At 38.8% G+C, this 16,140-nt stretch overlaps 1 protein-coding gene across 1 annotated transcript in view; it reads left to right on the forward strand.

Annotated features, from left to right (window-relative positions):
* RSPO3 (R-spondin 3) overlaps positions 1-5,127 on the forward strand; it is an 87,180-nt gene extending 82,053 nt beyond the window's left edge. The window contains exon 5 of the mRNA XM_080665529.1: positions 3,913-5,127. Within this exon, the coding sequence (XP_080521655.1) occupies positions 3,913-4,100 (188 nt within the window). The 3' untranslated portion in view covers positions 4,101-5,127. The remainder of the gene's footprint in view (positions 1-3,912) is intronic.
* The last annotated feature ends 11,013 nt before the right edge of the window (positions 5,128-16,140 follow it).

Below are 16,140 nucleotides of genomic sequence, written 5' to 3' on the forward strand. Positions count from 1 at the left end.
GTACTTACATAATGACTCTATTTTTGTATTAATGAAACATTAATTTCAGAATCCCCAAAATGTCAATCACCTATTCAATTATGTGGTACTGGTTTGCAACAAAATCTTAAATAATATGTGGCTATATGGTCTGAATACCAGTCACTGCCTATACTCCTATATGGATTATTATTACTTACAGAAGTCTTTATGAAATAGGAAATAAAGTTGATCTCAAAACATCTTGTTGGCCTTTCTAAACTAGTCACAGAAACACTGAAACTCTGTCCTGCTCTCAGATTCTGATACTTTCCCCTCTCCAGTTCTCAGTACCACTGGTCCTCAGGACAAACTCCCAATATGGCAATCAAGTCCTGTATATTGTTCCAGTTTCTCTGGGTAATATCCTATATATAAACCATGATCAAACCAAGGAAGGCTACTTTCAGTTTTCCAGATTCACCATGTCCTTGCATGCCTTCATGCTGTTGACACTGCCCCACATACCTTCTTCCCTCATCATCCTGGGAAACTCTCACTCATTCTTTAAGGCTCAGCTCAAACATCACCCCATCTGGGGAGTCTTTCTCCATCTCCATTGGCAGAGTTCAATGCTCTCCTTTCTGTGCTCCTAAAAGGATCTCGTGCATACCTCTCTTTCAGTATGAGCTTGTGACTCTCATTATTGTGTCTGTCTCCATATCTCTCTCGTATCTCCAGGTTTTAGCACAATTTTTAGCATGGAGTCGAGGTTTAATTCATGTTTGTGGAATGAGTTAATGACATTAGCTTTCACTTCTCCTGTGATTAATGTGTGCCAGGTATCTTGTGCAATCCTTACAAAGTTTAACAAGTATTAATGATTATCTACATTTTAAATATCAGGCAATTAATTCTGAGAGATATCAACAACGCGAGTGCCAAAAGCCACACAACAGGTAGTGGCAGACCTAGAATTTGAACACCATGTTATTCTGACTCTAAAGACAGTGGTCTACAACATGACCCCATAGTGCTTCCCTGTAGGAGCTCAAATTGTACTTGATTACTAGTGGAACTTTCCCTTTTGATGGTTTCTACCCAAATATCACTCTTTTAGCTGGAACATTAAGGGAAGATGAACATTCTTTTAATCATGAGAACGACCTACAGCCCAATTCTGGGGCATGTGTGCATGTACACACACACATAATCAATGAATGAAAATACAAAAACATACATGTAAGATTGAAATAACTGGAATGCTTAGTTTGCAAAATTACCCAAAAAATATATATAAAAATAACTATTGACCACATCAATGAAAAGTCACCCGAAAAGAAAAAGGAGGCCTCTCTAATGAAAACCTTGCAAAATTTCCCGAATTGCACATGAATTTTAATAGACTACAGCCACTCTTCTGCATTTCTATTTTATTTCTTGGACAAGAGGAAAATATACTATTTATGCAAAAGGGTAGTTAGTGTTTCCAACCACGAACACATGGCCTGTAAAAAATAATAATCCCACTTTTCTATTGTGCAATAGCTCTCTGTTGGGCAACAACAATGTACAATGTGCTAGTTTCCTGTTCCTTTACTAGAGCCTCCCCTTTCACTCACCGCCCAGACTAAATAGCTATTCCTTGGATTATAAAACGATAATACAAGCTACTTCCAAAAATGTTTCTGCCTGTCTTAAGAAATAATCCTATCAGTTTGCTAATAAGCAGAAATGCACTGTAAGTTGAGTATGTTGTCACAAGTGGCTAAAAAACATATAAATCAATCTGTGACCAGGAAAAAAACAACATATTACTTATGTGTTCAAAACATTATGGTTGGGGTCACAGCTGTAAGACGTTGGATCATCATCAAGAGAACAATGTCAAACACTGAACTTCTGGATGATTTCCATAAAAGTAACATTTTGTTTGGGGTCAGTAGTTTTTATGAAACTTTGGAATGATTTTCACTGACAATTTTTTTAGAGTTGAACTTGAACACCTCCAAAATGCTCCTCAAAATGGAAATATTATGTAATTTAACCTCTGTGGCCATGTCCTTCTGAAAACCAAGCACATACCATGAAAACAAGCATTTCATTCTTTTAATTTGTGAGGCTTTATGAAAATTAAACTATGCTACATATTCAGTAAGGTAAATTTACTCTTCAGTTTTCTCTGTTTAGTTACCAAGTGCAAGTCAACACTTCCAATGTGTAGTATTTAAAGCCAATATGGGGGGAAAAAACAAGATAAAACAAAACATGGATTTATTCCACAGAATCTTATCAATCCAGACGTATTCTTTTAAGCGAAAAGAAGAATGAAATAGGTACATCAGGCCTCATAGTCAACTCCAATATTTTTTGTTCGCCTTTACATATCCAAAACAATTTGATATTTGCTTTACAGTGGTCTGAATTCCCCTTTTCGTTACCTGTCCTTTTACAGTCCAGAATCTGGAGGTGTGTTATGTTGAGCCTAACAAGGCAGGTTTTCATAAAGTAACTGGAAGCTTTTGTAAATATAGTCTCAGACAAAGCTAGCTGTGGCATAAGATCATTAATCCAGGGAGACTGTATTGGCCGAGTACACATATGCACTATTAATAATATTGCTCCCTGGGATTCTGAAACCAGAGCTCCAGGAAAGGAAAGCCAAACCACTGAATTCAATATTTGCAGCCTATTTCAGGACATGAAAATATTTTGGTTCTCTCATGCAAATAACTTCCCCAAAATACCTTTGTCCAAAGCAGCTTTTTGTAGACAGAGACTAATATCAAATTTTACATGGCTTAGTAGGTGGGAACATGAGTTATCAGAATTTGTTCTACATCAAGGAATAGTTGGTTCCTAATTTTCATTTATGATGATATTGAATGAGTTAGTAATTTTTCATTGGGATTTATGTATTAATGGATGCTCCTAAAATCATGCTCTCAGAAATTATTTTACATTGTTGACTCTATATGTAAAATGTCTACATGGTAGTAAAACATCCAGTTCATTCACTATTTGGAAATAAATAAAAACAACCTATCCTATTTGATGCCAGGCTCATGCACTTTAATTATATTATTCTCTTCTAAAATCTTCAGCCTTTCTCCAATGCCAACAGAAAGAAATTCAGTTCTTTACCCAGGCTGCAGTCTATCTCACTATAGGCCTTTCCACATAAAACCTTTAAAGTCATGGTGATTCTACTTTGTAAAATTCCTCATAGTGTGAACCTGACTTAAATCTTTGCCTCAAACCCAGCTTAATGTCAGAGACCTCCATGGAAGCCAATATATATACAATAATTATCGGCTCATTTGATTGAATGATACACAATGTCCCTGCTCTTATAGCTTATACTATAGGGTTATTGGTGTTATAGTCACCACTGCCCCTGGAAATTAAGATCAACATAGAAATATTCATGTTAAAGTATGTAAAGTTATCTTGATATTCTTCATGAACTATTTTTTGCATATTTGTTATATAAATTAGTTCTAGTAGATGGCATGCAGATATATTGACTCATTGCAAATATGTAAATGCTACTTGGGAAAATTTGAATATAAAAGTGCCTTAATAAGAGCCAGATAATATATACTCACTGATAAATTTCTTATGTGGCAAGAAATCTTCAAAACTTCCTATTAATTATCCATAAATAACTATCAAGTAAAATATTACCAAACTTATAACAATAAGACCCTCTAGAGTTCAGAACTGTTATCTACTAATTGCTTCATTATATTTTGTATGTGTTTTATGTTTATATTGCTTGAAATATAATATGGACTTAAGAAAGAGTAGTTGAGTGAATGATTTAAATAGTAGATATTTGGTATCTATGAGTATAGTATGCAACCCAAGAGAAAATTAACTCATTTTAAAAAACTTAGAATAACCAAATAGAACATGATTGAATGTATTTAAAGGCATATCCTTTCATTTCAGGAAAAAAAGGAAGGGAGAGGAAAAGAAAAAAACTTAATAAAGAAGAAAATAAGGATGCAGTGCCTGATAACAAAGGTCTGGAACCCAGCAGAGAAACCCCAGAACAACGAGAAAGTAAACAGCAGCAGAAGAAGCGAAAGGTCCAAGATAAACAACAGAAATCGGTATCCGTCAGCACTGTGCATTAGAGGGTCCCATGAGATTGTTGTAGACTCGTGATGCTGCTATCTCAACCAGATGCCCAGGACAGGTGCTCTAGCCATTAGGATCACAAATGGACAATGTGTCAGTTACTGCTTGGTCCAAACAACATTCCAAATGGTTGTTTTATCTTCATACAAGCATAATTTACAACAACAGAGCCCAAAGTTCAAAGAAGGGATGCTTTCACATGGTTATATTATGTGCTTCTGTGCATTTTTAAGAGACAAGAATGTTTGTACATAATTATCAATAGGCTATAAGTTCTAACAACCTAATGAAGACATCTGGAGAAGCAACATCTTTTCCCTATTAAAAAATATTTTTTCAAGGTATTATTTTAAGAAGCAAAAGATAGTTCTGCAAATTCAAAGACACAGTATCCCTTCAAAATAAATAAGAGATCAGGAGAGAGACACATCTTTCAAAGGACAGTGTTGTTTGTCCAGGAGATCTAGAGAGTGCTCCAGTGCTAGGGCCTGGCATTTGGAATCCTAAGAACTATCACCACGGAAACAACTGTTTTAAGATCAGTTCTATTGCCCGCGTCCTGTCCTGCAAGAAGCATGAGAGTGCACCTAGAGTTAAATATACTGCCTGGGACTGGAGAAAAGCAAAGTGTGGAAGAAATCATCGAGCTGGAGGTGACTTTTGTGCTTTCCAAAACTGTGAAGGGTTGTGATTCCCCGGAACAGGCCTCCAGTCTATGTCAGCACTGTGTGGTTCAGCCTCTGCTACCCCTTGGGTTATATAAGTCTGTAAACATGTACCTGTAACTTACTTCCAAAAGCAAAGTCATACTTATTAGAAGATTCTGACTCATAGAACACAAAAACTAGAGCAAGGAGAATATAACATGTTTGCAAAGTTATGTGTTTTCTTTCTCAATGAGGGAGAAGCAAGTTTATTACCTGCTTAATGGTCCACCTGAACTAAAAAAGATACTACTTTCTAACAAGGTGTATCTAGTAGGGGGGAAAGCCACCACAATAAATATATTTGTTGATAGTTTTTAAAGTTTGGTTCATTTTGTTTTATTGGAAAGTTGTTTCTCTCACAGTCTCATGGATTAGAAAAATAATTCTACATCCTATGTAAGTCAGAACATATTACATTTCTATTGCTTCTTTTTTTAATCCATCTTTGGACAGGAGCCAATGGAGATTTATTTATAGGGTATTAGGAGATATTTGTTTTCTTATTTTAATCGACAAACTTCTGGTTAAAGATGTAAAGGCCTTCCTAAATTATCGGACTGCTTTATTGCTTAGAAATTAGCATATTTTCTTGTATGTTGGTTTTTCCTGCATCGTGAACATCTGACCTTTTCTTCTCCATATCTTCTCAGTCTGTGGACCTCTTTTGGGGGATTGAAGTCACCTTAGCTGAAGGCCTCACAGAGGATACAGCCAGCCTAGGGCAGGAAGAGGCACCTCAATGTGCAGCACAGAATCTCATGACCCGCCTTACCCTTCCTGTTGTAATGGAAGGAGGCACAGCTGCTCTGTCCACCATGCTTCATAGCCCCCCAGAGATCACTGCCTTCTGAAGAATTTGCAATGAATTGGGCTTCTGGCTGCCTATCGCTGGTCACTCTTTCCCCACCAACCGCACTGTCATGTGGACTGATTGGCTTACTTTCATTTCCATTTCTCTTTTGCTCTTCCAAAATACAAACAATTTGAATGATGTATTCCTGTTTCTTACTCTGGTGATTTTTTTTGTCCCCAGGAGAAAAGTGTTTCAACTGAGTAGATCTAGTCCCAATGTATAAATATAATTATATCTTCAACTACAACTTATGTTTCCAAGGATAACCAAAGTATATTCCCATGTTCTAGAATTTTTGTTTGGTCTCAAACACCATCTTTGTTCTCAATCTTATCTAGTCAAGCAGAAGTGGCCAAATTATTTTTGTGTATCTTTTTATGTTTGTCCTTGTCTTCATTATTTCAATAAGCAATTACTGGGAAAGCCTATGCCTGCATTTGCAGCGCTAGAGAGGGGTTAAATAAGGCAGGACACAAAAATGTGGCACATGACTATCATGTCTTCTCATGTGTTTTGACAAGACTTTTACCCTGTGGTCCTCCAGACAATGGCACACATCTAAATCCTTGATGCAGTACTTAAAAGCAGAAGTATTACAAAGGAAAGTGAAATAAAACTAACATTAATATTTATACATTGGGTGAAATATAACTGCAGGCAAAAGTAGCATCAATTTTAACTGCAACTCTCAATTCATCTTTAGGCACATAGAATCTTTATGACCTTTATACTAGCAGCCTACTCAACTTTGAGCAAAAATTTGTGATAAACTTCTGGTCACAGAAGGCATTAACTTTCTGCTCTGATTCTAACTCTAAGATCTGGTAAGCTGTTAATGGTAACAGATGGCTGGTAAATTCTTGGCACAAAGAGAATTGAGAGAGTAAAGCAACATAAATCTGTCTATGTCTGATCCACACTCTTGCTCTGGTCTCCAAACTCTGCTTTATAACTAAGGGGAGGTCTCTGTTCTATCAGAAGATTTAGATTCCAGTCCCAGGTGCTAACCACTGGCAAATCACTTAACTGCTCTTGGTCCCCATTTCTTAAGCACAACATAAAAGTGGTGGGCTGGAGATGATCTCTATAGTCCCAGTTAGGGGAGGATGTGACACTTCCGTTAGTTCAAGGTAATATCCCTAACTAGTCCTTATTAACAGCAGTGCCCTTTGGATTTCCCAACTTGCTTTTCCCAAGGGTAGAAATGTGTAGGCTCTCAAAGTATACAGATTAAGCTACTTTGATGTTATTAAATTAAACATTATCTACACTAATGGTTTTTAAATATTGCCATGAATAACATTGAGAAGGAAAGAAGAAATACATGAATATGGCTCATGCCCGGAATAGAGGAGGATTCCCACAAAGGGAGATAAAAAAGAAGGTAGGGACCTGACTGGTTTGGCCCAGTGGACAGAGCGGCGGCCTGCGGACTGAAGGGTCCCGGGTTCGATTCCAATCAAGGGCATGTACCTTGGTTGCGGGCACATCCCCAATAGGGGGTATGCAGGAGGCAGCTGATCGATGTTTCTCTCTCATTGATGTTTCTCTCTATCCCTCTCCCTCTCTGTAAAAAAATTAATAAAATATACTTTTTTAAAAAAGAAGGTAGGAAAGTCACCACCATAGCTAAAATTTGATAGCCCGTGTTAATATCCCGCTTCTGTTATTTGACTGGTTATATCTTGTGTGACTTTGGGAGAGTTGTGTGGTCTCTCAAAGCTTCTATTCCCCAATTCAAAAAGAAATGGAAATGCCAGTCTTGCAAGGTTATTATGAGAACTAAAAGATTAATCACTCATTTTAATAATAACTATTCAGTATATAAATATCAATGGAAAGTAATAACTATTTCCACAAGTAACACATAGAAATTAATTTTATTTCTTGATTAGTAATATGTGTTAATATCCATGTAAGTGTACACATGTAATAATTTCAAGGATCCCATGGATATACTTTAATAGCAGAGGAACCCAGTAGACTCTTTCTCAATTATAATGAAAATAGAGTAATCTGGAAGCCAATATAAATCCATCTTCCTCTGAAATAATAAGATTAAATAAAGCTGTTGGTTAAATCAAAATATATTTGTCCCATTCCAAGCAATGATACTTTATCTCACTAACTTAGTATGTATTACTGTTTTATTATATTTCTAGATTTATTAGAAAAAGTAACAAAAAATTGTCTATATCTCTTTTCTGCTAGCCACTTACCGTTGACTAAGTTATATTATGTAATTATCACAAAGGCACACTGAGAGAGCTATTGACATTCTTGTTTTTAAAATGAGGAAAATGAGGCACCTAAAAATATCCAAAGTCACACAGCCAGCGTTCAGTGAGCCTGGAAGTTACTCCCAGCTCTTCATGACTCCAAAGCCCACACTCGTTCCCTATATCATATTCCTTAAAACCATATTTACGATTAGTTCCAAGAATGTCCATGACACACATTATGGAAGAATTTTCCCATGATCTGAACCAGACTTCATGAAGAAGACTGTGAAGTCAAATCACAGAGCTCTCAACCCAGGATAATACTCACCTCTGAATCTGAACCCACAGGTGACTCTGTGTGTGTGTGTGTGTGTGTGTGTGTGTGTGTGTGTGTGCGCGCGCGCGCGCGACCTGTGGGCTGGCTAGTGGGCCAGTAAATGGGATGGGAGAAGGCAAGTGTGCTTGGAGGGAAAAGGAGAAATGAGAATTATGTGCCATCAAAAAAAAAGACCAAAATCAGACAGAAAGGGACAACTGGTATGGCTCCTGGGAAGAGTTCTGTATTACTCTTACCCTTTATAACTGTGGACTGGCTCTCAATTCAGTTCTCTTCCAGTGTGAGCAGGATATTGTCCAGCACTATCATCTTTTCCCTGAGTCTCTGTTCAGAATTGTATTGCTGCAGGAAGAAACATCAAGTCTTTTCTATCAGAACTGCCAAAACAACTTTGTTCAAACGTGCCTCATTTTCTCCCAGCTACTTCAGATATTCAACACCAGTATTTTAATCATCACATACCTTTTCTTGCCCATTCTGCCTCTCAAGTAATTCAAGGAGTAACAATACCCATCATCTAAACAGGTAAAGAAAAAATGAAAGAAAGGAAAAGAAGACACACACACAAAAAAAATAACCACTTTTATTCTATTTATAAAAATACAGTTGTAAAGAGAATCTCTACTAGTAGGAATATCCCATTAGCTGGAAAATTGGCAATACTGTAATTTCAAAATACAAAATTACATGACCATAAAACAATCTGATAAAAAAAAGTTGGAAAAATATCTTACACTTCCGTATCTATATGTGTGTGAAATGGAAAATATTGTTCAAAATTATGTTTAGATAGTCCAAGATACTGAATCATCTACCAAAGATTAAGTATTACTTTTAAAAACAGAGAATTAGAAAATGCATATTAGAAATATTTTTAAACAAAGCTGAGTAATCATTTTAATTACCAATGTTTTCTGGCTAATTAAGTTTTAACTGATGTATTATTGAATTATCCCTATAGAATTTTCATCACAAATAAATTTTAAGCAAGAGTCATATCTTTTCAACTAATTTAATGATTAATTACAAATTTACAGAGTCATCTATGTTTATAATAAAATCTGAAATGATATAATACATTTATAGGTGCTTTGAAATTGTAAAGCACAATAAACATAAGCTACTATTATTGCTAGCCATTTACTAACTACAGCAACAGATTTCCTTTCCTTGTGCCATTGCTCACACGTTGACTCACTGGAGACTTTATTCTCAGAGGAAATTATCCATGTCCTTCCCTGGAAGGAGTTAATAGAGGCACTAATTCCTGCATGCACAACTTTGAGAATGCAGCCTGCAGCCGTTCCCACCGGCATGTTTTTCTATAGCTGCCGCCATTGGAACTAAGTCAATGCTGGAGCAGGAAGCCCCACTTCACTTGATAACTTTTGTGGTGCCCAAAGACAGTAACATAAGCTACCTCTAAATTTGGATGCTATACCACAGACATTTTTGAGTCAGTGGATGCTGACAAACATGCTCTCTCTCCCCAGATCGTGCACACTCCTGGTGGGTCCCAACTTCCCAAGAGGTAGTTCTGCAATAGCTCAGCCAACTCCACGTTTTAAAAAAACAAAGAAAAGGAAGAAAAGAAAATTTATGATCCCTAAAAGAATTGCGATATCTTACTTTCATCTTTACAGCTAGTCAGTGACAGCCATGTCCATGTACTGCCTCTCCTCTACAATGCTATACCAAAAATAATAATAATAATAATTTAGTAAGTGCCTCTACTTTTAATGTAAAACTAAGGAAAAATGCTATTTACACTTAATGTAGTAGGCTAATAAAACAAAAGGAAACTAGAAAAAAAAAAAACACTTGGAATTGAACATCGAAGGGATTTTCCTCATCTGGTAATTATTTAGAAGCAGGTCCCATTTATCACTAAGTTTGCCCTTACTGATTTTTTCCCCACAGTAAAAAATGGTTATGACTCACTTTAGGAACTCACATTAAATACTACAGGAAAGTTGATTTTCGTTTATCCAAACCAGCAGTGAGAATAATTTATGATTCCAAAAAGACATATACAAGCAGAGTCAGTTTAGGAAAGTGAGTCATTTTCATGCAAATGAATTCTAGCTTTCTTGATTGCCATTCTAGTCTCCTTTTAAACGTTGGGAGTTTTTAGGGGGAGAGGGGGGGAAAGTATGAATTATTGTGGTAAACCAATATTTCCGCTTGTTGACGATAGAGTACTGTAAGCAGGGCTTAATATGCAACATGTGAAAGGGTCAAGAGAATACAGCTTAATTTGTATTCCACATGATCCAATAAAATTCAAAATGTTATTTATTTATAGAAAAGAAGAGATCATTTGACTATGCTGTTCTAGGTCTCCAGATTTTCCAGATTTATTATGAAAACTAGAGGCCTGGTGCATGAAAATTCAGCCCAGCCTGTCCCCTCTCACAGTCCAGGAGCCGTCAGGGGTGGGAGGTGACCCGGCGATCAGGGGAAGGTGACACCCCATCACACCTCTGCTGCTGCTACTGCCAGCAGCGCAAGCCTTGGTGGCCCTGGTTACCTGAGCCTTGGGCAGCCCTGGGTGGCTGGGCAGTGGCCATCCAAGGCTGGCCTGCACCTCAGGCTGGCCCTGGGAAGCTGGGGGGCTGAGGGAACTGGGGACTCCAGAGGCAGGTGCGCAGCAAGGCCTACAGCCCCAGTGGGGCTGAGGGGACTGGGCACCGCCATCTTGTAACTGTGGGCGCCACCATCTTTGAGGGTGTGGCAGTCAGTTAGCATATTCCCTCCTTATTGGCTGTGGGTGCCGCCATCTTTGCGACTGCATGAGGGCCAATTAGCATATTCCTTCTTTATTAGATAGGATTATCTATAATAATAAAAACGTAATATGCTATAGACCAGACAACCTTGTGGATGAAGCCAGGGCTGCAAGGGAAGCCGGGCCCAGGGTGCCAGAGGGAAGTTGGTGCTGGCAGCCAGGGGAAGGAAGGCCTACTCTTACATGAATTTTGTGCATCAGGCCTCTAGTCCTTTCTATAATCATCAAAATAGATTGTTTGGGCATGGACATTCCTACATGCCTAAACAATTTTAAATTCAGGACCAAAATCAGTTTCCTTGCCTCCACCCTTCCATCCCCGAACAACAAATAGTCAATTACATAATAAGTGAATACAGACTAAGTTGACAAGCAAAGAACAATTAAAAATCAATAAACTTGAAGGTAAATTACTATAGAAAATCATCACTTGTTTCAGGTTTGATATAGTCCCTTTGGAAAATGACTATGAAAGCAATCAGTAGAAGAACTTCCTATCTATTTGACCCCATTTGGGGCTGTTAGAATAAAATACCAGAGACTGGGTAGCTTATAGATGATGCTGGAAGCTGGAAGGTTAAGATCAAGGTGCTGGTACATTTGGTGTCTAGTGAGGGCTCACTTTTTACTTCACTGATGGCACCTGCTCACTGTGTCCTCACTTGGTGGAAGGAGCCAGGAAGGTCTCTGGAGCCCCTTTTGTGAGCGCGCTACTCCCAAATCTGAGGACTCCATCTTCACGGCCTAAGTACCTCCCAAAGGTCCACCCTCTTCCACCATCAGATTGAACATTAGGTTTTCAACATGTCCAATGTTGAGGGAACACATTTAGACAATAGCATCATCCATTAATGAGCTAACATTTAAGTAAACAAATAATCAAACCAAAGATTCTGCCATTCTTATTGTATTGCTGATTAGCAACCGTGTGTCAGTAACCTACCCAATTAGACTTAGTATTTTCATTATTTATAGGCTATGTAAATGTTTTCCCTAAAATTGTCTGTAAAGTCTCTAGGTAGAGGTTAAAGGCTTTGCGTTCATTATAATGATTGCTGAACCAACTGTGGCATCCATAGAAAATGGTAGGTTTTCTACTCTGTAAAAATGATAAGAACACTTACTGCTTTTGTAGTTATATAATTTTATGTTTTGATACCAAAAGTAACAGAAAATGAGAAAATACAGAAGTCTAACTTTGTAAAGAAATAGTGATTTGATTATCAGTTTGAAGAAAAAAAATGTCTGATTTCTAATAACAATCATGACTGGAGTACTGAACTAGGTAGGAAAACTAAGGTCTTGACCTACTACCCAAGCAGTGCTTCCAAGGACTGAAAAAATATATATTCCTTTGAGTAGCATTTCAGTTGGAGATGTACCCAGGTCTAATGATTTCAGCTCCTCAAAGAAAGGGAACATTTTGTCCTGTTTGCTCTTGTGTTAGGTACTTGAAACACTATACAACACTCAATCATTACAAGTGACTTGAGAAGAATATTTCAGAAAACAAATTGAGTCCCAGGTTGCTTCTTTAAGTGTGGAGAGAAAAATAACACTAAAGTAGGAGAAGATCATTAAAGTGGAATCCCTCAGATATTCTAATCTGCAAAAAGAGGCTTCAAAGGAAGGCATTGCTTTTCTAAGGACCCCACACCGCCCAGTGCAAAGCTGTCCTCAGGCTTCCTCAGCCTTCCCCGCTCTCGCTCTCCCCGCTTCTATTGTGCAATGCCTCCCTCCACTGCCTGCACTCCCCCAAACTCAGTGCTGGACATCCCCCTAGAAAGACAAAGCACCTTTGAGGGGAGGTAAGGTCAAACAAGTTATCTGGGGGGGTAGGGAGGGGCGGGGGATCACTATATTCCAAAATAATTTTGGGGGAAAAATGCTATTCCATGTTACTAAAGTGGCATTGAAGTAGTCACAGTGAGGAGATTGAGAATTGTGTGAACTTTCTCATCCTGGCTTTACAGTTTAATATGTTTTACTTTGTAACACGTAAAGGAAAGGGAACACAGAATCTCAGTACCATGGCTTCCAGAACCTTCATCGAGCCCTACTGCACAAACACGGCCACCGAGTGCCCCACAGTCCCTGGTCCCCTAGCCAGGACTAAGCCTGGTTTGGAAGTACCAGCGATTCTCTCAGAACAAATCCAAGTGCTCTCTATCCTGGGGCCTTGTGAGCATCTCACCCCATCGACAGGCTCCAGATTTTGTAAGCAAATGCACCCAGGCTCAGTCACCCATTCTGCCTTGTTTCTTCATTCCTTATCAGATTAACAGCTCCAGGAGCTCAGCTCTTCCTCACAGGGCAAATCCTGTAAAACCTTACAGGATTAGAAGAAAAAGAAAGAGAAAACAAAGAAAAACAAGGTCCTCAAAATGAAAGAAATGACAGAGAACTCGCTGGAGAAAACCAGGCCCACCCTTTGCAGCGCTGTGCCGCTTTAACCCACACGCCCAAAGTAAATTGTCTTCATTTCAAGAAGCTGTCTCTCTATAAATAAACTGACCAATGTATCTTTAAAACATAAACAGCTCGGACTGTCACAATAAACATTGCAAAATAAATACGAAATAACATCTGGAGGCAAAGCTTTGGATGGGGTGGGATGAGAGAGAGTGCTAACTTTTCTTAGTTCCGTTAATAAAGTAGGCATTTCGTTTTTTAAATTTAGGAAATGCTTTCCATTATTAACCAAACACAAACCAAAGACGTCTGACTTTTACTTTAAAATCCCAGAGAATATGAGACTGTACATAATGTCTTTTTCACAAATTGGCTACTTTTATTGTTTTAATGCTCTAGTTTTCCTACTACGTGTTTGAAACTAGAATACACATTGTGACTAAGCCACTTCATCTAGACATGAAAATAGTTCATATTTAGCTCTAATTATTATTAATACTGGTAGACAATAAACTGCCTTCTTTTTGCCTTGGAAAATTAAACTCTCTGATGTAATATACTAGGAATTGCACAACACTTCCAGTGTTAGGGAATATTGTAGTAATTACTAGATGCCCGGTGCATGAATTCGTGCATGGGTGGGGTCCCTTGGCCTGGCCAGCGATCGGGGCCATTAGGGCTGTCTCACCCAGTCCCAATTGGGGCCGACCGGGGCCAGCTGGGAGGAGGGACCACGGGAGGTTGCCTGGCCCAGGCTGTGGGAGGTTGGCTGTGGGAGTGCATTGACCGCCAGGGGGCAGCTCCTGCATTGAGTGTCTGCCCCCTTGTGGTCAGTGCGCATCGTAGTGACCAGTCGACCGGTCATTCGGTCATTCGGTCATTTCGTTGCTTAGGCTTTTATATATATAGATTGCATTTAATTGTTATTGCTCATTGTGTGTAGTGGTCACATTCAATTAATATTTCTAGAGAGCCTGCAGCAACTGGTCAGGCTCTCTTTTGCCAGGGCCAGCCTGACAGGTTGAACCGGGCTGAGGTAGGGAGGTGGGAATTGAGAAAAGAAAGACAGGAGAGCGGGATCAGGAGGACTACAGGTCATCGAGAGACTGCAGCAAGTTTATTAACTGCGTAATGCCTTTTATACACAAAACACAGAATAGGAGGTCTGTCAAGAGGAATGCATTCTTTGTTCCTCTTAATCTCTAAGGGAGAGACAGAGCAGAAGGACAAATTCTCAGTACAGCAAATCTCAGTAAATAGTTACAGACTTCTTGGTAAGCTATGAAAGGTTGCTCTCATTCTACTGATAACCACCATCCAAACAAGCCTGGGAAAACTGTGTGGGTAGGGGACAGCCTTGCTAGTCCCTTCAGGTGCAAGGACCGTGTCAGCTTACACCCGGTCTCCAACACTCTTTCTGTGCAACGTAATTACATGGAATGCTTGAGTCTCCTAGAAAACTGTTACATAAATACTAGCCTAGGAGTCACTTTGCTTATTGCATGTAATACTCTGGTAAATTTTTTGTAGGTCCAATGCCAAAGAAACAAAAGCAGTAGAAACTTATGTCACTTGTGAGTAAAAAAATCTTTATGCCTAGTTTATAGTAAATAATGATAATAATCAGCTACATTATTCCAAACTTATATGCTCTCAGTTATTTCATGCTCCCATGAAATATAAATTTTGTGGGGGTTTTTAATGAAACAAACCTGATAATTAGTAATGGGCTAATAGATATTTCTCATCTAGTCAGATTAATATGTAAGGATATTTAATTTCATATTAGTGCTTTTTTTATTTAAGCATACTTATTGCCCTGGCCAGGAGTCTCAGTTGGTTGGAGCATTGTCTTTACACCAAAAAGGTTGTGGTTCAATTGTACAGGGCACCTAGGTTTTGTGTTCCATCCCCAGTCAAGGCGAGTATGGGAGGCAACCGATTGATGTACATGGGTATAAAATTATATTACTAAACTGCAAAATAAATAGAACCTGAATGAATGCAGAGAGAAAGGTGAAGGAGAGGAGGGGGTTGATACCAGAGATCATTTGGAGATAGAAGCCACAAAATGTGGTGACCATTAGGAGGAAAAGGATGAGTGACACGAGTCCCACATTGGTCTTGTCAAGTCTGAGGAGAGCATGGCACCACCAAAAAGTCAGCCAAGACAAGCCTGAGATCACAGGTTTGCTTTGTTGACTTTGAAATGTGGGAGACATTCAATGGAGATGAACTCACAGGAGTCTGAAATATAGATCTGTCCCCGATCGAAACGTATGAAATGCAGAAATTATCAATTTAGGAATAATCATCTAACAAATAAATCAGAGACCTGGAGCCAGTGGGCCTGAGGGGACTAGACTACTACAGTAAAAGAAAAGAAAAAAAATTGAACACATTTAGCTATAAAGAGTAACTGGGGGAAGAAACCAAGATGGAGGCATAGGTGAACACCTAAACTGCTGCCTCACACAACAATTTCAAAACTACAGCTAAAAGACAGAACGGACATCATCCAGAACCAGAGGAAAGCTGGCTGAGTGGAAATTCTACAACTAGAAGGAAAGAGAGGGGCACACGGAGACTCAGAGGAGCTGCAAAAGGCTGAGGTACGGAGACACGCACGGGGAGAGGACGGGAGGCTGAGTGCCTGGCTAGCTTTCTCTAGTGGGAGAGAGACAGAAGCTCCCGACAGCACTGAACTCCAGTTCTGA

The sequence above is a fragment of the Plecotus auritus genome, assembly GCF_963455305.1.
Source record: "Plecotus auritus genome assembly, chromosome: 4".
NCBI lineage: Eukaryota > Metazoa > Chordata > Mammalia > Chiroptera > Vespertilionidae > Plecotus > Plecotus auritus.